General features: G+C 36.2%; 1 protein-coding gene across 2 annotated transcripts in view; it reads right to left on the bottom strand.

Annotated features, from left to right (window-relative positions):
- Nucleotides 1-27,314, bottom strand: part of FAM184A (family with sequence similarity 184 member A) — a 72,837-nt gene that overhangs the window by 20,399 nt on the left and 25,124 nt on the right. For both annotated transcript variants that reach the window (XM_053974445.1, XM_053974446.1), the window contains exons 2-9: nucleotides 24,344-25,198; nucleotides 22,703-22,838; nucleotides 19,509-19,690; nucleotides 18,672-18,869; nucleotides 15,315-15,437; nucleotides 11,379-11,540; nucleotides 9,458-9,583; nucleotides 9,117-9,263 (exon numbers count right to left, since the gene is read on the bottom strand). In XM_053974445.1, the coding sequence (XP_053830420.1) occupies nucleotides 9,117-9,263; nucleotides 9,458-9,583; nucleotides 11,379-11,540; nucleotides 15,315-15,437; nucleotides 18,672-18,869; nucleotides 19,509-19,690; nucleotides 22,703-22,838; nucleotides 24,344-25,198 (1,929 nt within the window). The remainder of the gene's footprint in view (nucleotides 1-9,116; nucleotides 9,264-9,457; nucleotides 9,584-11,378; nucleotides 11,541-15,314; nucleotides 15,438-18,671; nucleotides 18,870-19,508; nucleotides 19,691-22,702; nucleotides 22,839-24,343; nucleotides 25,199-27,314) is intronic.

The raw sequence follows: 27,314 nt of genomic DNA, 5'->3' as shown, positions 1-27,314 counted from the left end.
CTTTATGGCAAAAAAAATTTGGGAAGAAATCATTAAGTACATGAACAGATGTTATATAAGGCCACAATCAACGATCAGCTGTGTCTCAAATATCACAAGCATATAAGTACATCATATTAAAGATAAATTTTCACTGTTAAAGGGCAGAAAATTAGTTTAGTCATTAATGAAGACATTTCTATTAAAATACTACTTTTATCTTTCTTAAAATTCAGAACCAAATGCATACATAAAAGACTATTCCTGAAAGTCTCCAGCAATAAAATGACTTAATGTACTTATACTAGTGGTGATTACTAATGAAAAGCAAAAAATCCAAACATATTCTTCCCATATGCCAAGAAAATGCTCTGTGAAATATTATTGATCATACAAATATACACAATTCATATATATATGAAAATGCCTGTGTGTTTATATATATGAATCATGTAGATAAGCACAAACACATGCACAGAATAGAGTAATCAGAAATTAAGTGAGAGCAATTTTAAATCCAGCGTGACCACTTTTCTCTTTTGTCACAGGTTGGTGAAGAAGATGGCTTTCTCCAGGAGACAGCAGGTATTTTGACACCAGCCAGAAAGCCTGTAGGTGGGAACTATTAAATAACACTTTGCCAAAATAAAAAAATAAATTGTTATTCTGTCTCAAGAATCTAAAAAAAGGTACAAAATAAAAATACATTATTATGAAATATCCAAAATGAGCTCATTAAAATTGTAACAGTTATAAACATTAATCTATGCAAGAGTGGAACACTAGGAGGCATCATACTCCAGCAGACAAGGCAAGAGACCAGCATCTAACAGCTCTGATTCCAACACCGCACTTTGACACTGCCACTCTGAATAAATCCACCCAATTTTTCTGTGCTTTCCCATCTGTTTGGTTTATTTAGGGGGGAAGCTTTTATCAGCAGGAATGATCTCCTGCTAAATAAATGTTCACTTTCTAGAACATTTGGGACTTCATATTGGTGGACGCATCTATTCAGCACTGTGGTACAGCTAAGAAATACTTAGATTTTACATCTGAAGCAGAAAAGTTCTCATTGCACTACACTGAAGAGAAGTTCCAAGTAAAAACAGAATAATATAGGATAGTTAATTGGAATAGGGGCTCATTCCAGCAAAACGTGCAGCAATTTTATCAGATGCAGCTCTATATTCAAAAGTATGCAGAACACATTCAGAATGCAGTACTTCAAAACAGCACTTGTTTAAGTGTTATTAAGAAATTTCATAAAAATTCCAGACGTCATTATGAGTACTTTCATAGCAAGGTCCATCCATGTTCTGGATAAAGAAACTATTAAGAACCAAATAGAAAGCAGGCATAATTATTGCCATCTGTATATCTATGATGGGGAAAAGTGATGATTAAAAAACAAGGAAGCAGGTGGGTTTAACTATCACTCTATTTCTACAGGTTGGAATTCAAGCTTTCATTTGTGATGTTACTGTGGTATAAGAAACCTTTGATAAATTCTCTTTGAAACCTATGGGGTGTACAAGTGAATTAATTTACTTCTTGAAAGTACAGAAACTGCTGAAAACACACCTCTAGTTGGTATATATGTATTAGCTAACCTGATTTCACTTGATTTTGCTATCTCATTTTTCAGTGGAACTATTATCTTCTCCACCCTCAGCATATGCAAAGCTAAGCCTAAGATGCAACTGAGAAAGCTTCATCATGACCCAGAGGAAGAGCAGAGGTGCAGCAGAGAAGAGAATCTACATCTTTATATGCAGCATCTTTAGAACCCACTGATCATTGCAGGCTGCTCAGCAGGACTGAAAGACTTTGCAATATATGGAACAAGACTGAAATTCTCAGCTCTCTTTCAACATCTCTCCTAGAAGAGCTGAGTTTTCAGTTTAGTTGGGCAAATGTGTGTTGCAGTAAAGAACAAATTTAGTGATTTGAAGCTATTCAAGCTTTGTGTTTGCTTGTTGTAATGAACAGTTGTTTATGTTCCTATCACAGCTGTCACAGGGGCCATTCATGGTGACAAAATGGTGTCATTTTCCTCAAGCAGGACATTTTACTGCACCAGTGATATTTTCACATTTTCATTCAGTTACCTTGTTTCCTGCAGGACATGAACTTCTTGAATACATGGAAGTTCTTCTTGTTTTATGGTTTCTCTGAATTAAAAATTACTTTCAACTAGATTAGAGAGGCTTGACACTTAATTTCAGCACCAGTCTTAATATCACCCAAAGAGCAGTTATGTAACACTTTTCCCTCACTGACATTTCAATGTCATATTGTGTCACAATCTGACTTGGCTATATGGTTTACTAAATTTTCAAAATACTGCTGGCAAACAGGAATTCTTGTGTAAAACCTGAGACCCTAACTGTGTAAGCTCCTGCTTTATCTGTTTTATCAAAGCAGATCTAGATTGCTACACAGTCTTTGTCTCATTTTAAGAATGATCTCCCAGAGATGCTACTTACCTTTCTGAAGAAGAAATCCTATGCACACCCATCAGACATTAATAAAGGAAATGAGTTTCTGAAGTGCCTAGCACAGAAGCCAAAGGGACCTTTGGCATAAGCCCATTTTATCCAGCTAATAATGGCAACAACAGTCCTAAAACTCTCCCCCGAGATAGGTCTTTGAAGAGAAGGACTGATTTGTCAGCAGATGTACAGTCTCTGGCTGCGCAGTGCTTACGTGGCAGATGACTCCGCAGAGATTTGGAAAGCAGCTGTTTGCTACTACAACGTTTTGTACTTGGCTCGAGGCTTTGACATGCTAGGAACTGGAGAGCTACATCAAAGTTTGCCCTCTCTGTCTGGTAAGAAAAAGTAGCATTTAGAGTCCTTTCCCTATCTCAAAACTCAACAGTTTTCTGATGAGAAAAGAGAAGTATATATAAGGCATTCTGAAATCATTAATAATCTCTGGGATCTAATTGATCCAGATTTCCTCCTGGTTTTGGAGCAACCCCAAAGTGAAGGTGCTATCTCCAGGATGCCAGAGGGTTGGAAACTTATCCTGTTGCTTTAAAAAGATGGAGTTTTTCTCTTTTCCAGTTCTAGGAATCTATTATACTTCTAGGCAAAATCATAGAATGGCAAGGGTTGGCCTAGGTATTTTGCAGATTTGTATCTGTTTGGATTTTAGAATACAAACTTTTAATCCAACAAACTGCAAGTTCAATGGTCAGGGGAAAAACAAGTGCATTTGAATGTCCTGATAATTTTTAAAGGTTTTGGAAAGTGACTCAGACTTCATTCATTTATTTGTCATAATGCTGTCAGGATTTTAAAGATTACAGACACACCTTAACTAATTTTTCCTGGAGCACAGAAGTATCACTGCCCTTAATCTATAATTTCAATCATCTGCTGAATCTAAAACAAATATTGCCCCACCTGATCAGTTCTCTCTCATTCCTTCCAGGGTCTACTGTTTTCATTGGTTTTGAACCAAAAGCAAAGCAAAAGCTACTTGAGCACGTACAGACCAAAAAGGCTAAGGGAAGTGTTTTAAAGCTAGATACTTGCCAAAGTCTTTATCTTACACTGAAGGGAAAAACATATATAAATATAGTATTAAAATTTTGTTTTGGGGAAGTTTAGCATCAGGTAGACAGGTTTCTTTGTATATGAAAATATCAGCTTCAAACATTAGCCTAGATATATATTTTAACTGAATTAAACAGAACACCATGGGAGAAAAAAAAATAAGGAATCAAAAGAGAGATGAAAAGGTCCAGCAAGACATTTATTATAAAACAGAGAACAAACACACACTTGTTAGTATTCTTAGTATGTCCTACTGGAAATACTTCGAAAACACGGATTTGTTCTGTTGCCTTTATTTGCCTGTTTTGCTGAGTAGCTTTTAATCGTAAATGGTCTTTAATTAATTTCCTCCATTATATTCAGAATCTTTTAAACAAAGAGTAAAATAATGATGAAGGCATGGTCTGGGCTGAATGGGTTCACCAAAACCAAAGGCTCGTAACGAACAGATGAATGTTAGGCATTTGTTTTCATGTCCAAGCTTCAGACAACACTCCAATGACCAATGTGGACAGAACAAATAGACCAACTCATCATCAGGATCACATCTCTGTAGAGAATAGGGAACCCAGAACAAGAGGGATTCCTTACTGAGAAGTAGAAAGTCATGAAACCAGGGGAAGCACCTTGGTTGGCCCTCTGAGGTCTGCAGTGAGTCCAGACTATGATTATCCACATGCTCATGTGAAGCAGTTGCTGAACTTTTTAAGGCATAGGTTTCCCACTTGGACTACAGGAGCACCAATTCTTCTAAAGTGGTGAGTGGCAGGATGCACACAGACAATGGATCTAGGCAGAAACTCCCAAATCTCCCCTAATTCTCTGTGAGGCCTGCATGAGTTACAGCACAGTCCCATTAAGACCACAGTTTTGAGAGCTGTATTAACACGTCGAAATTTTCAACAGTCAAAGAAAGCACGCTCCTTGGGAAAAACAGGTATCTACATATTGAAGAGGCATAATAATAAAACATTACCCTGAACTGCATACCAGGGTGCCCTCTGTTCTTTTCTCCCTCCTTGGTATGACTTCTCTTTTTATTCTTTTGGATTTCCACATTTTAGATTTTTAAGTGCTTTTTAAACCTTGCCCAACATCTCTTACCATCCACTAGATGTCATGGTAGCCTTACTAGTATTATTGAATACAAGAATCACCAAAGCAAATTAGGAAATTTACCTCCACTCTGTTTCTGACAGACAAGCCTTTAGACAGGGTGTTCAGGACAGTATCAAATGACAGGGAGCTGAGTAAAATGATTCTGTGCTGAAAGTTTATCTCCCTTCTTTCTGGAAACTGATATAAGATATGTGCAGGTTATTTCTTGTAGAAATTTCCAGCATCCATTTGACAGCAAATCTTCTAATGCAAGGATTACCCAGGCTGTGGAGCAGGCCAGTAATCCTTGTGCTGGGAAAAGAAAGCAGTGTTTCCTGATTTTGTTAATGTCGATGCACATCAGCATGTGGATGTTACTGAAAAATAAGGAAGATGGGAAAACCAGTATTTGCTCAAATATAGAAAAGCCTATCCACAATGAGAATCCTTCAGTTTACTGAAAAAAAACATATCACAAGAAGAAACAGGTAAGAAGAATACAAACCTTAACCTGTATGTTTCAGTGCCCAGAACTGAAGGTTGCACAAGACAGACAGACAAAAGAGAATGCTTATGCTTTCAAAAAAAAAAAAAAAAAAAAAAAAAAAAAAAAAAAAAAAAAAAAAAAAATTCCAGCTATTTTGGCCCTGGCTGAAGCTTTCTTAGCAGCAAAATGTTTTTAAGAAAAGCGTTAAAACCCCATTATAGAGCTAAGAGGAATGGAAAGGAGCAACCATATCTGAATTCACTGCATATTACATTATGAAATTCTTGAATGGATTGACATAGAATTACTAGGTGCAATTTACAGGGAAAAAAAAGGGAAGGGAAAGGCACTTTATTTTTTGTCTTCTAGAATAATTTCTCATATCAGAGATAAAAACTACATATTTGGTCTCTATACAATGATCTAGTTAAACTACCAACCACATTTAAGTGTTGATGGTGCTTTGCACCAGCAAAAATGTGTTTAAGCATTTAATCAGCTGAGTAGCATTTTAGCTCAAGAAAATTATTTTATTCATAACAAAGCTATACTGTTAGAGTAACAATAATCCTACGTGCATTCTGTGAGGAACCACTTAGCATTACTGGTATGAAAGCAGAACTATTACCTAGCTTTATACAAGAGCTAGATGCCACCTCTCAAATGTGCAACAAATAGAAGTGGCAGAAATTTGTAGATCAGAGTAACATAATTTTAAAAACTCAAATCAGCTTAGTACACTTTACGGGCATAATTTCTTTGATTGAAAGTGTTTGGTTTGGGTTTTTTTTAATTAACATTTTTATCTGTGTCTGCTCATTCAGCTTTCCAGCACCAGTCAGCAGCATTCCCAGGTGAGCATACTCTATGTTGTATTTTTCTACAGTTTAGGTAGCTATATTTAAACCTGTTTTTTCAGCCCTTCAGCCCTGTATGATTGCATAACCCTTCCTATACTTCAAGATAGGCGATACCACTTCCTTGTAGCTTATTTTTAAATCAAATCAGAGATGCATCAACACATATTAGAAAATTGCACCTGTATTGATGAGCATTTAATTTCTGAATTCAACCTTTATGAACTGGAATTATACAACTAAGTGGCGAACCTCTAGACACTTTCTCAACATAAAGAACACACATCGGCCACATTTGTTGTCAAATCAGGATTTACAAATTATCTACCAGAGATCCTGGTCTTATATTGTTTTGATAAATAATTGTATAATACTACTGGTATAGAGTATACCACTATTTCAGGTGTAAAAATCTGAATTGCAGAAAGAGAAGCTGGATTCCCTCTCTTCCTAATTTTATATAGGCTTCACGCCTTTCAAATGGGTTTTAAATACATCTTCCCACAAATTAAAACCAGGGTGTAACAAATCCACAATTTTACAGCCCTACTGCAGTATCTCAGGCAGTTCTAGTTCAGGGCAGAATTTCTAAGGCGTTCCAGGACCTGCTCATTTGAGTACCTTAGCAGTTCTGGAGGAGGAGACAGAGGAGCATCTTTATGAAGTTTGTGGGTGACACCAAGCTGGGAAGAATAAAAGGTGGAAGGCAACACAGTGGAAAGGATACCATATATTGAAAGAAACGGGCTGCCATCCAGAGGGACCTATCTAGGTTATAAGTACAGGTCAAGAGAAACCACACAAAATTCAGCAAAGACAAACGCAAGGTCCTTGACACAAGAAGAACCAAACCCATACACTGGTCCATACTGGTCCACAGCTCTGCTTTGCACAACCTCGTTGACAGTAGGCTAAACATGAACCAGCAGTGTGGTGCGCTGGCACTGAGCGCCAGCAGCACGCTGGGCTGTAGCAGCACCAGTAGTTTGAGGGAAGGGATCAGTGCCTTCGACTTGGCCCTTACTGCACATCACCTGGAGGGCATATTCTGTCACCTCCTCCAGCTCATTCAGCTTTGGTACAGGACACATGTTGATAAACTTGCTCATATTCAGCAGAGAGCTACCACTAAGAAGGCTGGGACTGGAACAGATATCCTCTGAACTGGAACAGATATCCTCTGTTTGCTCAAGCTAAAGAAGAAATGTCTTTGTGGGACTTAATATTTTTCCACTACCTAGGAGGTGGTTATGGAGAAAGTGGACCCAGTCTTGTTACAAAGGTGTACAGCAGAACAATGAGAGACTACAATCAAATGGTAACAGCGAGGGTTCTGTCTAAATATAAAGAAAAAGCTCACTATGAGGATAATTAAGCAGTAAATGACATTATCCAGAGACAATGTGGAATCTTCATCCTTAAAGGCTATTCAAGAGCTGACTGGACAGAGCCCTAAGCAACCTGGTTCTAATTCAGCGCTGACTGATTTAAGCAGCCTCCTGAGGCCTCTTCCAGCCTAAGCAAGTCTGTGATTCTGTGATCCAGGTCACTACAACTCTCAGAGACTACCTTTTGTGTACTGCATTCAAGAGGAACTTAATACAAATCCATTTCTCCAAGAGTTAAGTTATCCACCTTTTACACTATGGTCTGGAATTCTCTCTCTTCCAGCTGTAGTGGATAAAATACAGATTCTTACAGAGGGAAAGCTTAATTCCCTACTACCAACACTATATTTTCAATCTCGATTAAATACCTATCCAATTCAAACAGTGGTATGGAAAAGTCACAGCTGTATTGAAAAAAAAAATAGTCCTCACATGCTATTACTCTCTTTGCATACAGTTCTGATACAATAAAAGATATGAAGAAAAAAGAAAAACAACCATTTTGCATATGGAGACCTTCTTGTATGTCTGAAAATTTTCTAGTAAATTATCCTTACTACAGTTAACTTTCTGATTCCAAAATTTCTTGCACAGGCAGGAAAAAAAGTTAATTTGTAACATGGTAATTATCCATTCTGAAACTGTAGGTTAGATATAACGTGGTATTTTTGAAAGGCAGAGGTAAAAGTATGTTAAAACTATGGAAAGTTCAACATGCCCCTTTCAAGACAAAATGCTATTTACAGGAAGAAGTAAAGAAAGTAAATGAAACTTGGGTAATGTGAAACCTAAAATTAAAAGAGTCTAATTCTTATTATGCTCCTGTTGCAAAAAGTAATGGACCAAGAACTTTGAAAACCTCCAGCTTTTATGAGCCTAAACCACAAGACTTGACAAGATTAAATTCCCCCACAGCAAAATATATTGTGACATGCTCCTGTGAGAGGCTGTATAATCAAATGTGTGTTCAGTTATTAGACTCCCCAAATTAAACAGCAAATTAAAAGCCATCCCACAATAAAACCCTGGAATCATAGTAATTTAATGAGTTCCAAAATCTGTTACTCTTACTTTAAAGTATGTTTGCTCATTATCAGCTATTTCTTCAAACTGGAGTCAATATAACCAGTTCTACAGCATTTATGGTTTGGAAAAAGTACAAAGTAAGTATTTTCTTTGAATTATCTAACATAACTGAGATTATAAATAAGAGTTACCATTAAAAACCTCAGTATTTACACAAAATTATCCCAAAATAATGGCCAAAATCACTTAAGACACAGCTGTAATAAATGTGTCATAGAAACTGAGACACATTTTGATTTCTCAGAGACTTGTATAGTGTTATTCTTGTACACATAGGGGATTATTACTTTTGTAAAGATAGGGGATACCTTTAAATCCAAACAATTAGCATTGCTAGATATTTAACAGCGCAACAGGTGAGCAGACAAAATCAAAACAATCTTGTAATGAAGAAGTGAGACTGTCAACATTCTCTCCCTCCTCCCCTCAAAACTGTAAAAAGTTTTACTCACATTTAATGTAAAGAACAACATTCATATAATTAAAGTTATATCCACATAGTATTAAAATATTTTATCATGATTAGGTTAAAAAGCCCTATGCTAACAAATTTCATTTCAAAGCCCGATATCACAATTGATTTAATTTACTTGGTAATAAGCCACCAACAATTCAATTGTAATGGCTTTCCAATTCTCAAAGACACCATAGTTACCTGGTCTAAGAGATCTTCGACCTTTTTTTGCCATCCATCCCTTGCTGCATTTTTTTCACGTTCTTTCAGCTGCAACAACTGAGTCATGGCTGCTTTCTTATCCTCCTCATGCTGCAGCCTCAGCTCTTCACGAAGCTTATTACATTCCTGTCTAAAAACAAAGGATAAATAACTAAAATGCAGTGGGACCTTGTGCAGGAAGTAGGAAAGAATTACAATCTCAGTAATAATTGGAAAATCTTAAATAACAGAATCCTTTGCTTTACATTTCATTTGATAGTACATTTGCATACAATATATAGTTCATTTATTAGTAAAGAATAATAATAATAAAAGAAAACTTGCCGAAGATTTTCTGTCCATTTTATTTCCAAGTCACGTGCCATTCTGTCAACTTTGAACTTTTCCTCCTCTCTCATGGCAGCAATCATTGCCTCATGCTGTTGTCTCTCCTGATCTAGTTCTCCCTGCAAGTACAAACTTTACAATAGAGACTGATCAGCAGCAAAAGTGTATTTCAAACATTAAGTGTGTGTATTTATAATAAGAATATAAATTACAATTGGCTCAATTGGCTTATAAATTTGAACTACAACTTCTTCAGTGTAAAATTCCTAGTTATGCACAATTAATGCTTATACATGTCCTGATATTTCTTATTTGTGAAACAGAAGTCTGTATTGTAAGTCATTCTGCAATCTTTTCAAATACCATTCACATTGAATCACAAAATAATTTATGTTGCAAAGAACCTCAAAAGGTCAACAAGTCCCATTCACCGAAGGACTTATTTCACAATTAGAGCAGGTGGCTTTGGTCCTTTGTAAAGAATGCTTTGAATTTTAAATTTTTTTTAAGCATCATATATCCAGTATTTGAATTTTAAAGTGTGAGCTACCTGTATGTGATACAAAGTTCAAAGTTCATTTCTGCTTCTCAATGGGACAAGCCTGTTAGAAACAAGGTTTCACAGTCTGAACACAGAGAACACCACCTTTAAAATGCCCATCAATTTCTGCTGAAATGTTACCATACTAGAATAGTATTAGGTATCACCTAGAAATACTACTCACATGAATGTTGTTCAGCAGTGCTTGCTTCGTTCATGAAGCAAACATAGCCCCCTGAATTATTAATTTTTAAAATGAGACCTTTTCTGCAGCATGTTGATAAATTTTAAAATCTGTTAAGATAAATTTTATTGCCAGTAACCTACTATACATGAATATTTAAATGTTTTAATAGGTGAAGAGAGCAATACCAGTTCATAAGAACATTTAGAGACATTATTAAAAAATGCAGAGGAAGTTATAAACTATAATATTATGCACCTCTAATGACTGTAGCTGAAAGAAATAAAAAAAAATATACCAATAACCTGTTTCAGGCTGGTTTTGTTAAGAAAATATGAAAACATGTTTAGTGAAAAAAAATTTTGTAATAGTTGCTGTTTTATGTCAAATACTTCTGTGATCTTGTAAATGTACATTCTTTACTGAGGAAACAAAAAATAAATGTTTACCCAGTATTGCAGTCAATAAGGTATTGACAGACTAACAGTTCTATTTCCATCTTAGCCAATTAAAATGACAATATATTTGTGCCCAGGCAAATTAACTGCTTAATGGTATAAAGTGGTCACATTTTCTAGGTGACAGTCTGCTATCCTTAAAGATATCCTAGCATATATCTAAAAATTATTCTAAAGTCTTTACTGAAATTCCAAATTCAATCCTGAAATAAAGACTGTGTCCATTATCCAAGGAAAACATGGCATATATGTATTCAAATAACTCATCAAAAAGATTTCTGTGAATTCCAGATCTAGTAAGCTCTAGACCTTGTATTGCATCATGACATGAACTGTCTGGAATTGCAAGTGTTAGCTCCTATCTTTTCATGAAATTCTGTTCAAGCCCTGAACATATTTTGTATGGACATATTTTGGCAGCTACAATTTACATTAACCACACAAAGATATGCCTGCAGCACTACCTGTTAAATATTAAAAATGTTCTGAAAATAAAAAATACTCCCCCTGAAACAACCAACCAACAAAATAAAAGAACCAAGCCCCAAAATAGCGTACCCTAGTTTCCATTTTTTTAATTTTCTGTTCAAAATAGAAATCTCTCCTTTAATGAAGCCATATGAGGCTCCTTCTCTCATGGGTACCACATAACGCTTCTAGCCATTTTATAAACAAGACCAAAATCACCCTAACTGTGCTTTGCACAATTTATTCTCCAACAGCATTGTTACCTCAACACTATACAGTGAATCTGTGGTCTCTCGTAGTCTTGCTCTAGTTAATTCTAGTTCTTTCTGGAGTATTTCCTGAGCTTCTTGAAGACTGGAGATGTGTCCTTCTGCAGTCCCGAGGCCTTGCTCACTTTTTCGTACTAGGTCTTGCAGACGACACACCTGTGATATTACAAAAAGACCTGTAATTTCCATAATTACTACTAATGGCTGCCAAGCCATCCTGGTATTTTTCTCTGTTTCCTAATTCTGACCTAGACAATTTTTTAGTTGCACTGCCTATTCTCCTTTAATATCACTTAATGCTTCTGTATTTAAAAACAAATTCCTGTAATATTATAGAAGCAAAGACTCAACTAAAGGGTTTTTACAAATAAAAAAAAAAATCCAATGCATTTGATGCACATTGCAAGGAAAGAGGCTACATAAAAGATCTGAAAATGCCTCTTAGTTTACTGTGAGAAAGCATGTTTTAAGCAAATTAATATGAAATATTTCAAAATACATGAACTCTAATCTAATATATAAATTAACTTGTGCTAGGGTTTAAGTTTCTGTTCTTAGATTGCTACCTGTCCAGCCTGTTTAAAACTCAACCTAGCAAGTGTACATATAATGTAATAATCTCTTTAACTTCTATATAACAATACTCTTTTTTTCTGCCTGTTTGTGCTTCATCTTCCCACCTGTAAAATTATGATACTTCACTTCTTTGCTTCAAACAAAAATATGAGAGACTGAACACTGTTCACCAGCTACAGGAAAGAAAAAGCTTTTTAAGTATGTAGGTTAGAAAAACAGAAAAAAATGGGAGGAAGGGAGAAACAAAGAACAGCAGTTAATTAGAAATGTGTTTTTTGCCGAAGCAATAGTCTATGCTATTGCCTTTGTAGGTTGAGATAAATTCATTCACAACTGGACAAGTGTCACAAGAAAATACTAGCTTTTGGTTTACAGGCATGGACAGGTAAGAATTATAACCACTCCTCCTGTTTGTTAGAATAATTACATACAAATACTGTTTATAGTACACACAGAGACACCACCCCCTCTCTCTCAGAACTCTCTCCCTCTGTCGAGAATTTGTGAAGTGTTTAAAAAGTGGAACTCCTCCTTTCCTCTCAGAAAGGAATCCAAAATTTCTTTGGCATGAGAGATCTCAGTGAAAAACTCAGGTAAACTTCAGCACTTGTCTCTGTGTTCCTTTGAATTATATTCAAACAACCAGTAATTCCCTACAGAGCACTGCTACCTGAAGGAGAATCCCTACAAGAAAAACTGTCCCCAAACTGTACTGGTATCCTGGTAGTGCACTGCTGTCTATGTATCTGATAGTAGCAAATGACTTGCATCATATGAATAGCAGTCCTGTAGAGCTAAAGGATATGGGAGCAGGCAGGAATGCCACTCATAAGGCTTAAGATATATTCTGCTGTTGACAAAGCAGTGATTGGAGGCTGTTTAAAACGATCTTTAATAACATCACCAGAAATCCTTTGCATGGAGACAGCAAGTCCTTAGATGACTGTGCCAAGCAATACAAACATATCAACATTCTAAAAGGCCTTGGCTGGTCTACAGTGAAAGGAAAACACATCTACAGAGTGAACAGCCAATCTCATCCTGAGTCACGTGTGAGAAAGACACTATTTTGACTTAACTCAAACTCCCAAAAAAATCTCTGGCAAGTATTTAAGATTACACTGCTCTTAAATAGCTTAGTACTAGAAGCAAGCCTAATGAGACTAGAATCTTCCTTCATCCTTTAGCTAAGATAATTGCCACCAGAAAGTCTGTCAAAAAGAAAAGAAGATGGCATGGGTGCAAAAGCAGCTTTCCCAGCAGGAAAGCTAGAACTGAGCTAGCATCCACAGAAAGTAATGAATACAAGCCTACTGTTAAATGACTTCTGTAACTTAAAGCAAACAAGAAAGAAAAAAGGAAGCAATAGTAGCAATGTAAGAGCCAAGCTAACGATGTGTCCGACACATCACAGGGAAGCTTTTTCTAGGTCATTGAGAAACTGTTGTTGGCTGTCAATAGAGATCTAAGGCCAAGCTGTGGTTGCAACTGAAGCACTTCTTTTATGTGCTCAAGATCAACATAGTAATGAAATAAAACATATCTCCTCTGTACTACATAGAGTGGATTTACAAACCAACCCAAATTTATTGCTTGTATGTTTTCTCTCATTCTTTCACTACACAAAATACATGGTATAACATTTATCCTGGCAAAGGATTGTATATAAACTTGAATATTGGACAGCAGCTGGACCTAGTTCCCTACTTTATTCTTCTGTTCCTTAGCTTTGCCTCTGTTTCGTTAATTCAGCATGCTGATGAATTAATTTTCCAAGCCTTAATTTTATAGCAGTTGGGTAACAGAAACTCATTCTTTAAACATTTGAAGTTATTTCCTTCAAGGAAGGAGACAGTTTATTGCTCATGAAGCCAAGAGAAATTGATAAAGAGTAGCTAAATTTACGCCCACAATGCTAGATGACGATAGAATGACAATAGTGCTCTACTCAGATATAATTCAGAAACAATGAAAGTTAGCATATAACAGAAGTTAAAGCTAAAAATAAATAACTAAACTTCCTGTAGTTTTGAACTGAAAAATAAAGCTGTGTATGATTTGGTTAAGATACATAACAAATATATCATGTTTTCATAAATTTGAATGCAGGTAAGCACACTGTTAAAAAGAGAAAGAGCAGTTCCAGATTAAACTTGCACCTTCTCTAAGCTCTGAAACAAAGATAGTGGCAGCCCTAAGGAGGAAGAACCCTCCTGTTTAAACAGCTACTCATAACTGACTGATCAGGAGAGCTGCTGAACTCTAAAGGTGAGAGGTCCAGCTACTCTGGTAGTGTATAATCTCTGGCATATCCATCTATCTGGTAGGCCCTACTCTGAAAGGGGAAAATATGAAATACATATTTTCAGAATATATACCTTAATATAAAAAATCAAATACATTATAATGTTAATATAGTAATGTATCAATATTTTATTAATACAGTAATATACAATATATTAACAAATAAAATATATACCTTATTAAGTTTATCTATACTTTTGGGCAAATTTCCCCATTTAGTATATTAAAAACATGCAGTTTTTTTTCTTAAGCGAGTTTAGTGTTTGTGCAGTTTGCAAGTCACCAGAAAGAGACACCTGCTCTCTTCAAATGTTGTACAGTAGAGGAAGCAGTAATGAAAAATGTTGTTGCAAAATAATACTTGAATCCATGTTTAAGTCTTTCACACTGAAATCATGCATAGGGCTTGCTGAACAATACAGCTCATTAAATATGTTCTTGAAACAAGGCAAAAGCTCCAGAGAAAAACGGTTTGATGTTTTGGTATCAGTAGAATGTACTTTAGTTTCAAATGATTGTATTATGAAAAGGTGGTGATTTCCAACTAAAAAAATTAAAACTGTCTTGAGATATGATACATTTAACATTGATTGCATATATCATGATATAGCAAGTAATTTGGGCCTTACTAAAAGTATTTCATATCATCTTTTGATGAAAATACATGAAGATGATTTGCAAGTCAGGAAACTAACCAGAATTTATGATATGTTAACTACAACCAAATATGGGTTTACACACAGTTAAATTTCCCTCTTTCCTGACATATTTTGTGTAGAGGTCTGCACACCTAATGAGAAGATAAAAAGAATTAAAAATAAAGAGCTGTTTACATCAACTGTTTACATCTCTCTTGCTTTAGTTAATTTGTAAAGGACAATAAAATCATTGCTTGGAAGCAGTCAACTAACTTGCCATGTTTTAAGCATACTTCACTCCAAACAGAAGTAAGGCATTAAACACTTATCAGCATAGTCCCTAGACCTGTCCTGGAGTCTAAGATCACTATTGATGAGATGTGGTAGCTGAAACAAGTAAGTTAGCCCTTGCCTCCTGATTGGCAGAAGTCAGCTTCGTTGTCAGCTCTTCCTTCATGTTTTCCAGCTGCTGTCGGAGCTGATTCTTATCATCCTCCAAATGCAGTTTCTCCTTCTCAAACTGCTGCTCCAACTCCTTCAGAAACAGGAAGGATGGAAGAAATATTAATACTTCCCACAGTCATTGCAAAGTACAGATTTACTACATGGAAATGACTCTAACTGGCATAAATTCTTTTGATCTTAATCCGTTCCTTAAACTGTTAGAGCATAAATACTTATTTCCTTTTACAACAGATGTCTTAATTTTCAGTTTATTTTATAATTAACATTCTTGATTATTCAAAAAATAAAGACAAACAGGATTTTCCTCTCAATTACTTCTCAATTATTAAAAGCTTTACAATTATATCTACTTTCACAGTTTTTCAGTCTAAGTTGAAAGAAGAATTTTTCATTTTCTATAAAATTACACTGATAAATCTGCATGGCATCCAGCCTTTACCCATCTATTTCCTACAAATAATCCTCACAGGAAAGAGTAAATCTTAAAATCCAGATTGAATTCTGTGAAGGTTTTGAGAATGTTACAATAAATGAAAAAAAAAGTTCCACAGCATATATCTATTACATTTATGTTGAACCAAAAGGTATCAACAATTAGTTTTCAAGTATGGAAAGAAATCAAGTAACACCCCTGTTTTCATTTAACCTTTATGGTGCAATAGCCAAATTCTCATAATAACTGCTGGATTTCTCTTACATGAGCCTATGTTGTGTTTGTGTATATATATACACATATAAATGTCAGAAACTGTTATGTTTTTTAAGGACAATTATAAATTTATACTTCAGCCTTCTTAATATTCAGAATACATTTTCAGAAGAACAATTACTTTCACAAAATACTTTAAAGGAAACATGTTAAAATTGAAAATTTTATTACATATTTCAGTGAAATACACTATATAGCTCATAATACTGCAAAGTTTTAGTGAAGAAAACTAAGGTTGCCAAGGAAGGCGCTCTAGAGTTGCGCCATAAAAAGCTTCAAGGTTTTCTACAGAGCTAGAGGCTCTTTCATTAACTCCTTCCTAAGGGCTCAGCTGAAATGCAAGGCTTAGCATCGATTCAGTGCCTCTGTGCAGACCTAGGCTCAGGTTTCTGAAAAATCAGTATTATCTCAGAAACAGCCATGAAAATACATAGACCAGAGCCAGCCTGAAACAAAAAGTACAATATTGGTAAAATTAGGGGAAATAGGGAGAAAGAACTGAAGTATTAAAGAGGGAAACAGTCACTAAAAGATATAAAAGTCTAAGGAAACCCAAGGTTTCCTGCTGCAAGACAGCAACATAGTGTCACCCAGCCAACTCCAAGAAGCAACAGAGGCCAAGCCTTCCTCATCCAAACCCAAGGATGCCTCAAGTGTTTTGTGGGGGGTGGAAAGCACATTAAGCAGCTTATTAGTTCTAGCACTGCTTTAGGGTATGTGGCAGGCAAGAAATGATTCCTGCGTACACTGCTTGCATGATCTCTTCATTCATGGTAGAAGTTGGAGAGTGACAGAAGAGAGGGTTACACTGTCACAAACACATTACTAAACAAGGTTAAACGCAACAAGTGCCTTGCTTCTTCACTGAGTCCACATGAGTCAACATGTGGGATAAATGCCCCTTGCTCAGTGAAAATTGATCAATTTGTCTTGTTCATGCTGAAATCTGCTGTCTGCAAAATCCCACTGGCGCTATTTAGACCCTATTCTGATAGCAGAGCAATTATTTCTCTGATGATACTTGTCAGTACAGCTGTGCAGTACTGCAAAATTATTAGCAACTCTATTTTCATAATCCTCCTGATGCCATTTTTACAGCTTATTTTATAGATGGAAATACTGAAGCAAAAAGAAATATTTGAGCTATTTTTTGAGTCCTACTCTAATTCTGCTGAATTCACTTCTGTTCCCCAGATGCATTTCCCAGGCTTCCAATCCCAATGAATCCTCATGTCCTCTATCCCACGGCTCCCGGTACCATGCTTCTTCCTCATACAAAATTCAACTCTGCTCCACATTTAAGCTTGACTATTTTCTTCCCTGGATTACTTGATCACCACAGCATGTGCTTAGTGAGACAGGTTTGACAGAGGAGACAGTGAAATCTGATTAGATTTAACATCAGTGAAATCAGATTAAGACTGCTTGAGATCTTGATCCTAACATCTCTTCATAGCTAGTTTTTCCTTGCTAAAATCATTTCATATTTCTCACACTTACAGAGGTGTTCCCTATTTAAACTAGTTTAATGATTTAAGAAAAAAAGTTTGTGATCTCCTTTTGTTTTATTCTCCACATTATTTTAATAACAAAACAAAAGAAAAAGAACCCCACATCTTACTGAAATAAAAGAAAAAAAACCCTAAGAGACATTGTCTTAATAACAGACATGTTTAAAGTTTTAAAGAAAGTAAACCTGAAAGATCAGAGACATATGTGTCTCTGAGAAGACACATCAATTACTGGGTGACAAAAAATAATTTGGATTTATTAAAAATTGAACTAAGAAGCAACATACTAGTAGAAAAATTTACAAAAACAAACCAAATCTGAGATGCACATCACTAACTACAACCATGGTTCTTGGTATGTTTCCTGTGAATACAGCAAAAGAAATATAACAAGGCCTTGAATTAAACACTTAATCCTGTATTTCCTGTGTAGGGCAAAATTTGTGTGTAACACACATACAATCAGATTAGGAAATAATAATTTAAAAATGGGCCTCTCATCCTGAGAAGGAAAATGCCAGATTTGTGAAACAAAAAAAGCCTTTCAGGCTTTTTCAGGAATCCTGCAGGCCAGGATTCCAGTCAAAGGTAAACGTATAGATGCTGGAGAGTAAGTTGCTGTACAGTACATAATTTTATGATGCAGGCTTAGAACAGCTGTTGTCATCTTCTGAGTACATATATAGCCAAGTCCTAATAAAGTATCTTTCTGTACTTCTGGACTGTCAACGAAAACTCTAAATAAATGTTATAATAATGTGACCTTTCATCTCCTTCAGAAGAACTGATCTTGATATACCAACCCTTCTGAATATGGGTCACAAATCCCAGGAAAACAAAACTACTATACTTGAAAATACTTTTGTATAAATGGAGAATTCATCTTCTGTATGCAGACAAATGACAGTACAAGTGGTTGTATTTTCCCCCAAGATATTTGTTATTTTTCTAAAGGGTAAGCAGTTTCTTCAGAGGCCTGCAGGTAATTCCAAATTAAATTTGCCATAAAACAAAACCATGCAGTACATAATGCAAACTGTAACAGTTGCTTTTTTGTTTGATTACTAAGAAAATAAGAACATACCATCTGTAGTTTCTTCTTATCCTTATTAGCATTACTGTGTGCAGCCTCAATTGCAGTATGGTGTTTCCATGCCAATTCTTCTAAGGTCTTGGAATGAGCCTCCTTTAACTGTGCAGCCTCCCCTTCCAATCTTGCTTGTAATTTTACCAGCTCCTTCTCATAATATTCACGTTGTGTTTCCCTCGCTTCATTTACTTTCTATAAAGTTCAGGAAAAGAAATCTATTCAATGGTAAGAAAATCTGAACAGTAGGAATAAAAAAATCCAAAAACATTATGGATGACATAAATCTGCAAAAAATTAACTTCCATATAAAACAAACTGAGCAAACACTAAGTACTGACTACATGATTCAGTAACCAAAAAGGTAATTTTAACAGATCCATGCAAAACAATACATACTTATTAAAAATCTATTTTTTCCTCTGTTTAATCTGGGAAAACAACAATCAGGTATCAAGCCTATAGAGAATTTCTGTTTAGCATTTTCAAACATGTTCAATGCATTTTCAGCAAATGGGTTTTTAAACAGTTCTTCAATCATTTCAAATTTGTCCTTCCTCAGACAATTTAGATAGTAGGCATATACACACATGGTCATAAATCAAATGAAATTGCTAGAAGATTTTCCAAAGCAGTCTGAACATTTCATCTGACTTCCCTCTAATCTCACTTTACAATCTACATTGGTCATTCTTTGTTGCTACATGAGATATGCTTGAAACATACTGGTCCTAGTCTGGTCGTATCAAACAAAAATTAGAGCATAATATTTTTTTTTTCTGAGAATACTAGTGTTTTTGGTTTCATTCAGCTAAAGCCAATAAGCTCTTTAACCTTCTCCAGTGCCAGAATTTGCTGCCTTTGTCGCTCATCCAGACTCTGTGTTTTGCTTTGTAATAAATTTCTTTCCTCTTCCAGCTGGGACAATTTTTCCTTTAATCTAGACTTTTCTGATTCCAAGTCTCTGATTGTAACTTCTTGAGTCATTTGAGTAGCTTGAAGCATTCCAATGTGACCTAAAAACAAAACAGCTCTTTAAAACCTCATAGCATTGGTTTCATGCAATTGAAGTGGACATTTATATTCCAGTGATAGTGGAAATCTAGTGGAAATCTAGTGGAAGCTTGCATATGCATCTCCCTTGTCTTCACTGCAATATGTATCTTCCTTTCCACTTCTCACTTGTTTAGTTTTTTTGTAAAATACCCAACAACAGTAGAGCACTTGGTGCTGGGGCTTCTTTTGTTTCAATTTTTCTTGTTCAAAGTTGCATGTTGACTCCCAAAGGAAACCAGAAGTAGGCAATTCTAAGAACACTGAAGAACTGATCCCACCTAAACCTGCATATTTCTATCCTAGAATAAGATTGACAACAGAAAGCAGAACACTAATGTCTAAAGATAAACATGTCATTGTTTTATCAAACTCATAATTTAGCTGGCATACTAGACATATAGCTTTATCTGCTGTAAAACTTTGGGAATTACACTTTATTTTGCTAAAGGGATATGACTAAAAGATTTAACAGAACTCTATAGCAAAGTATGATCTAAACCCTTGAAGGTTGGAGGTTTTCTTTTAATTTCTTTATATATATTTTTGAAAAAAAAACTAAACAAAGGAAGTACAATTTCAAACTACACAATAAAATCATCGGTCCTTCACATAACCAGCTGACAAAGGTTTGTGACTTCAGAAATTTCTATCTGTTCTTCTTAATGTATATATTATTGTAGGTAACTAACTAAAGCAGTGAAATTTCTGCTATTTTGGGAGAGGCTTTGGAGTGAACAGAAGACTTTTTGAAAAAGAGGATGCTTCTAGTTTGGTCCAATTGAAAGATGAGAGGTATTGTTTACTCTGAATAATTTTCTACTGTTTTCTGTAGTTTCAGTTTTTCTAGGGAAGACTGTTGTTTCCCTTCTCATTTTATTATAACTTTCAAAAATGACAGATTGAATGACAGCTCAGTTTTATAACAAAGCACTGTTTTTAAATTTAAGTCACTAAGGAATAGCTATGAAAGTGGAGTATATGCTGTTGCTCACATGACAAAATCACTGAGCCTCACGATTAATTTCCATTTGTTGTAAAAAGCAAGATGTGCCAAAAAGGAAACTGTTGCCTGTGGACACAGATGTGAAGGGAAGAGCTATGAGTTATATAATGAAATTAGGAAATTTAAAATGCCTCAAAATTAATAGTAATTTCATTAAAAATGCACACCTCTAATTGTATTAAGCCCTGGAGAATTCTAAAACTTATTTAGACATTTTTGTTTGTAAAACTGAAAACTGAAGAGGAAGACTTAAGACAATGGGTATGCTTAGGTTCTGTAACATTTTTTAAAAATCCTTATTTCAAAAGTTCAGCCATTTAAGAAAGGTATTTTCCAACCCAAAATTTTATAATCTAGCAATAATAATAATAATAATAATAAGAGAATTTTCAGTTTGTCATATAAGTATGTCATACATATTTCATTGTAAGCACACACGGACACTGACCTAGAGCTTTTGTCCTAGCAATACCAAATAGAAGACAGGTTTCCCATTCCTCATGCTCTACAAAAAAGATATGAAATGCAGCACTTTCCTTACAAGTTGGGAATCTCAGGATAAATGGAAGAAGAGCATTTTAAATACCCCAAAGACTGTTCCAAAATTGCAATACGATGAGTAAACATTCTTTATGGTAATTGAGTATGAAAATTCAGTTTCTTTGAGAAGGATTTTTGACAGTGTGAGCTGAAAATCAAGGAGATGGCAGTGGGCCAGTGTCAGAAACCATTTCCAAACAGGCTGACAACCAACTACCCAACATGGCAATGGCTTGGTGGCACCACTGCAAACAGGGATCGTGGTTATTTTTGCACAACGATGCACTGTAAAACAAAGAGTGCCACTGAGCTTGGCAACAGCACAAAACACACTGGGACTTCTGGTAAAGCTGAAAACCCCAGTGCCAGAGCACACCAGGGCTGGCCTCAATCACAGGCTAGCTGACTCAATGCCATCAGTAATACAGAAAAACAGCCTGGGTATTTATTTGGGGTGGCCTGGTGAAACCCTCCCATGCTTCCGCCTAAGGACTGAAGAAGCAACGGCTTTGAAGTGTATGAAAACAGGGCTCTCATACAGTCATGAATTTTTCTATGACTGCCTCACAAAACACCGTTTGGAGGGTCAGATGCCCATTTTACATACTCTCAGCAGTAAGCCTATTCCTTTTAGCTGTTTGATCTAATAGGATCTCACAGTTTTGAGCTCCTGCTGGTCACTATATTGTTCCAACGTACAGCTTAGACTACTCCTGGTCTTGTGCTAATTTGTGTGGAAAACAATCAGGAATTGCTATAATTGGTCTAATTCAACAGGGCCAAAGATAAGCCAGGGGCCCCTTTTTAAGCCCTAGAACCCCACCTATTGTATAGCTGTCCAAGTTCAAGTACTGCGGCCCATGCCTACTACTGAGTACATTAGGGAGACAATGCCGAAGTGGGAAAAGAAACCTGCATGTGTACAGTAAGATCTTAAGCTATTTTTTGTGCCTTTCCACATGACAGCAACTACAAAGGAGCAAGGAAAGCAGCTACAGAGAAAGCTTTAAAGGATTTATTATTCAGTAAGCTGCAAATCTTCTGACAGTAGGTATAAAGGAAAGAACCACAGCATCAGCAAAAAGAAAACACAACTGAAAAAAGGTGGAAGAACAGGAAGCATATCTCAGTTACTACGTGGAGAACAGATACAGAGCAGAACTGTTCTAAGTGCAGTTTCAAGGCCTGGAAGATATGTGCATGCCAAATTACAGCATTTGGACAAATGAATACACAAAAAAGGAAATTTAAGTACAATGCACATGATAGCAAAAAAGTTAAAAAAAACCCCAAAACTTGTTGGAAAATTCTATGGAAAGCATTAAACAATCTTTAGACACTCTAAACCTGCATGAGGGTTGACAGAAAAAGGAAAGGCTAGAATAAAAGGATGAAGTTTGTTTCCAGATTAAGTTACTGACATACATACTGGCTTTGAGAACAAGATCAGTGGCCTGCTGCTGTAAGCGCTCTCTAGCAGCTGCAAGCTCACTTTCCACTTCTTTGTGTTTGCTTAACAACGACATCTCCTCCTCCTTCACATCATCTAGCTGTTTTTGAAGAACCTAGAAGAAACACATAATACCTGTTACCATCATATACAATCACGCCAATTTAAATGAGCATTAGGTTAAAAGGTACAGAAGAGACCTTTCAGTAAACTAGTTTTATTCACACAAAAGCTGAAATAGTGCAGTATTATTGCCATATTCATTGTGTATTATATGTAATGCTTCAAAAATACTTTTTGAAGAACAAGATACTGGCATTACAGTAATGCATAAGAAAAATGTGACAATATTCAAAAAGGTATAGAAAAAAAACAAACTATAAAATGGTCCACAAAGTTTGGGGGTCAACTTTAGAATCCTGGTTTCTGGTATCTGAGAGCTTTTCACATTAAAGAATGCATTATGTGTTCACAGCAGTTCAGTGTCCTTCATTGCAACTCTGAGTGTTTACTACTGACTCAAATTAAGCTATGCATGGAGATACATAAAATGAGAGCTGGGCAATTACTTATATCAAACATTCCTGGGGGTTACTGTTGGGACCAGCACTTTTTAGCATGTTTCTCAGCAACATGGGCAGTAGTATCAGGTGCACCCTCAGCAAGCTCACTGACGACACCAAGCTGTGTGGTGCAGTCAACTCGCTGGAGTCTCTTTGGTCAGCTGAGGAGAAAGGTGATAGAGAACTTTGGTGAGCACGTGGCACACAGCCAGGGTCAACCCAACACACTAAATAAAACTGTGTTGGAGTTTAACCTGGTAAACAGCTAATGATGACACTGCCACTTGCTCACTACTGCCAAAGTGGGACAGGGAAGGGAATTGGAAGGGTAGAAGTGGGAAAACTCATGGGTTGAGATGAAGACTGTTTGCCAGATAAAAGCCACACACATAAAAGCAAAGTAAAACAAGGAATTCATTCACCACTCCCCATGGGCAGACAGACATTCAGCCGTCCCCAGGAAAGCAGGGCTCCATCAGGCACAGCTGTGATTTGAGAAGGCAAACACCATCACTCCTTCCTCCTTCCCCCAGATTTATATGCTGAGCATTACATCATATAATATGGAATATCCCCGTGTTCAGTTGGGGTCAGCTGTCCTGGCTGTGCTCCATTCCAGCTCCCTGTACACCCCCAGTCTCCTCATTGGAAGGGTGAGGTGAAAAGCCAAAAAGACCTTGACTCTGTGTAAGCACAGCTCAGCAATAACAAACCATTCCTGAATTACCAACACTGTTTCCAACATGTTTGGATTTGTTTCCAACAAATCCAAAACACTGCACCCCACAAGCTCCTATACAGAAAATTAACTCTACCTGAGCCAAACCCAGTAACACACTGAAATAGTGTGCAGTATTTCAGTTGCCATTTGTGAAAACATTGTTAATTAAACAATTAAGCTTAAAGTAGAAGTAAACGAAAAAAAAATTGAAGATGAAAAGCACGTATGAGTGATAGAAAATTAAGTTTACACACTCCAATAACAGCCACGTGGAAACACTGCTTTTATAGGAAAAGAAAATTCACAGTCTTGGGAACAACGTATCATCAGTCTCACCTGAACATTGTTTTCTGCAGTACCGAGAGCCACCTGAAGTTTTTGGCATTTTTCCCGTAGACTAGCAGCTTCATCCTGGACCATTTGCAATTCAGTTTTAAGCTTCCCCAGATTCTTCCGTAACATACTTTCCTGGTTCTGGAATTCTTTTCTTAGCTCCACTTCTTTCTCTTTGCAGGCATGTAGACTTTCTGCTGTAAAAAGCTGAGATCTTTTCAAAGAGTCAAGTTCATGTTCATAGAAGGACTGTGCTTTGCTGAGTTTGCCTTCATAATCCTCAATGAGCTTTTTTCTTTCCAGTCTTAACTCTTCAACCTTATTGTTCAAGTCTTCCAGCTCCAGTCTATGCAATTCCTCCATTTTCTCTTGCCCCTTACTTAAAGTAGCATTCTGACTCTGATGAGTCTTCAGAAGTTCTTGAATTTCAAGCCTGTGGGCAGCTTTTAAGTCTTCCAGAGCTGTACGCTTGTCCTTCTCATACTGTACTTGCAACTGTATGAAACTTCGTAGCTTTTCCTCGAATTTCTTTCTGATCTCTTCTACTTCCCTTGACATGGTCACTACACGTTGGACATGCTGAGCTTCTGCACAAAGCTGCATATCTTCAACTCTATCCTTATATGCTTCAAATTCTGTCAAGGCCTGATGTTTCATCTTTTTGTGGTCTTCCAGTGACTCTTCTAAAACCTGAATCTTTCTCTTGAGATCCATTTCTTCTGCCACTTTACTTTTATACTGCAAGATCTTCTCTCTGGTCTCTGCAAGAATTTGTTGGATTTCTTCTTCATGAGCATCCTTAAGGGCTTGGATAGCTGCTTCATGTTCATCATTTTTAGTGTTCAAAGCGTATATTACCTGCAAACATGAAATAATGTTATACTACAAGAAAAGACATTCTGGTTATCTGTTAAATCCCAAGAGAAACATACCAAGGTACTCTGAAAGTTATTCCACCAATCTGGCTTGTTTTCATCACATAAATAAGACACCAAATGTTATTAAGAATGTAACTGCATAAATGCAGTATTAGTCACGATATTCTTATACATCTTACAGATCAGATTAGTTTTTCTGTTCTCCTTAAACCCCTAATTTTCCTAATGAAATCTCTGTCTTTATAGCTGTGTTGTTGCTGTAAATACACTGGGGGGAAAAAGCACATTTAAAAATGCATTTTTAAAAAAACCCTGAATTTACTTAAAATAGTTCACAGCACAGATTAAAAAAAAAAAGTAAGAAGTCTCCTGTTGGAAAATAACACACAGAGTATATATCACAATAAGAAATTAAACTGGAACAAAAACCACATCTCAAGTCCCTCCTTTCCAAACACTACATGTTCTTACATATTTCATTTCAGAAACATCTAAAATGCAAGCACTAGTTATTTTGGATTGTAATCTTGATGGCTGCCCAGATAAAATTTCACTTTTGACAGCTTATCTAGTAAACACTCTGTGTATCCTAAGGTCTAAGGCTCCCTCACTACATAAATTCACCGATTTCCCAGCTAGCAAGTCAGCTGAACAGAAAAGTTCAGGGCAGGGCAGCCAGCAATCTGGGGAGCCCAGGGATAGGCAGTTCAAGAAGGCTGTGAAAGCAGCAAAACCACCAGCATTCAATGAAAGTTTTAAGATAACCAGATATATCCTAAGGGATGTTTCAACTGCACCACAACACAGTAGATCATCATCTTGGTTTTTAACTAGGAAATACAGATAAGTGTGCGTGTCTGTATCTGTATATATCAGGGAATAAACTATCCATGCAATAGGGGGGGTAAATGCAATCTTTTGCTTCAAGAACTCCAGCAATTCTCCCCATACTTCCTAGATATACAGGCAGCAGAGCTATAAAACACATCTGAACAAAAGGAAAAAAAAAAAAAAAAAGGTCTTCTGATCCGTGTAACTTGTGTATCTTAACAATTAACAAGAAACAACAAAAATTAACAACAAAGAAGCACCAGGGGGGTTTATTTTTTAACTGAGGATAAAACCTACACCAGTCCTCCATCAGCATAGAACCAGGCAACAGAGGAAGTTGCACTGACTTGCCCTCAAAGCTGGGAAATACGAAGAAGGCACAGAATTGCTTCCCTGACACCAAGCAAAAGCCTCTATGCTTCAGACTAAGGAAAAGTGTCTACAGACAAGTGTTCAGATGAGCTACAAAGCTCAAAAGAGTTCTCGTAAGTAAAACAGCAGATTCAAGAATTTGGACATGGTGTTCTTTTGTTTGTTTGTTTGAATAAAAGTCCAGATATTTATTCTAAATTTTATGCCTCTTTACTCTAAATTTATGCTAAATTTTATGCCTGAAATAACCTACCCCATTCTGTTACCTGAGCCACAAAATCCCAAAAGGATAGGCTTTAGATTACAATTGAAAAAAAAAAAGTTCTGAAGCAGCATTAGGTGTAATAAAACCAAAGCCCCCAGCCTCACTTATCTTTATATAGCAAGGAATTAACTTGATAATATCACAAAAACCACTTTTAACTTCTTCTAATTCATTTTTTTAAACAGATGTACATGCTATTTAATGAAAGAGGAAAAAAACATAGGTTTTCCATAGGTTTGGCAACTTGTTTTTAGTACTACTTACATATCTGCAGGTATCAAGGACGCTTTTGGCTTTTTTCCTCCCCAGATAAAGAAATAAAATTTCCTATTTTGAAGGAGTTTCATGGTACAGAGACTCACAAAACTCTACCAAAACATTGCAAGAATGACAACTAAACCACATGCAATCTCATTAGCAAAATCACAACTATCATTGAAATGCCCTACACCTAAGGTTTCAACCTTCTGTATTCTATATTCTTACTGTCTTTGGTGATGTCAACAGTAACTTCTCATCACAAAGCTTTTACCTCCCTCCTGGTAACAACAAACAGTCTCAGCTACTGGATCCCAAAGGCTTGTTTCCCTGTTGGTTTAATAGTGTCTAGTATTCAACTTCTTTGTTC

Source organism: Vidua macroura, chromosome 3 (genome assembly GCF_024509145.1).
Source record: "Vidua macroura isolate BioBank_ID:100142 chromosome 3, ASM2450914v1, whole genome shotgun sequence".
Taxonomy (NCBI): Eukaryota; Metazoa; Chordata; class Aves; order Passeriformes; family Viduidae; genus Vidua; species Vidua macroura.
Note: the sequence above shows the minus strand (reverse complement) of the source record. Positions and strands in the feature narration are given on the sequence as shown.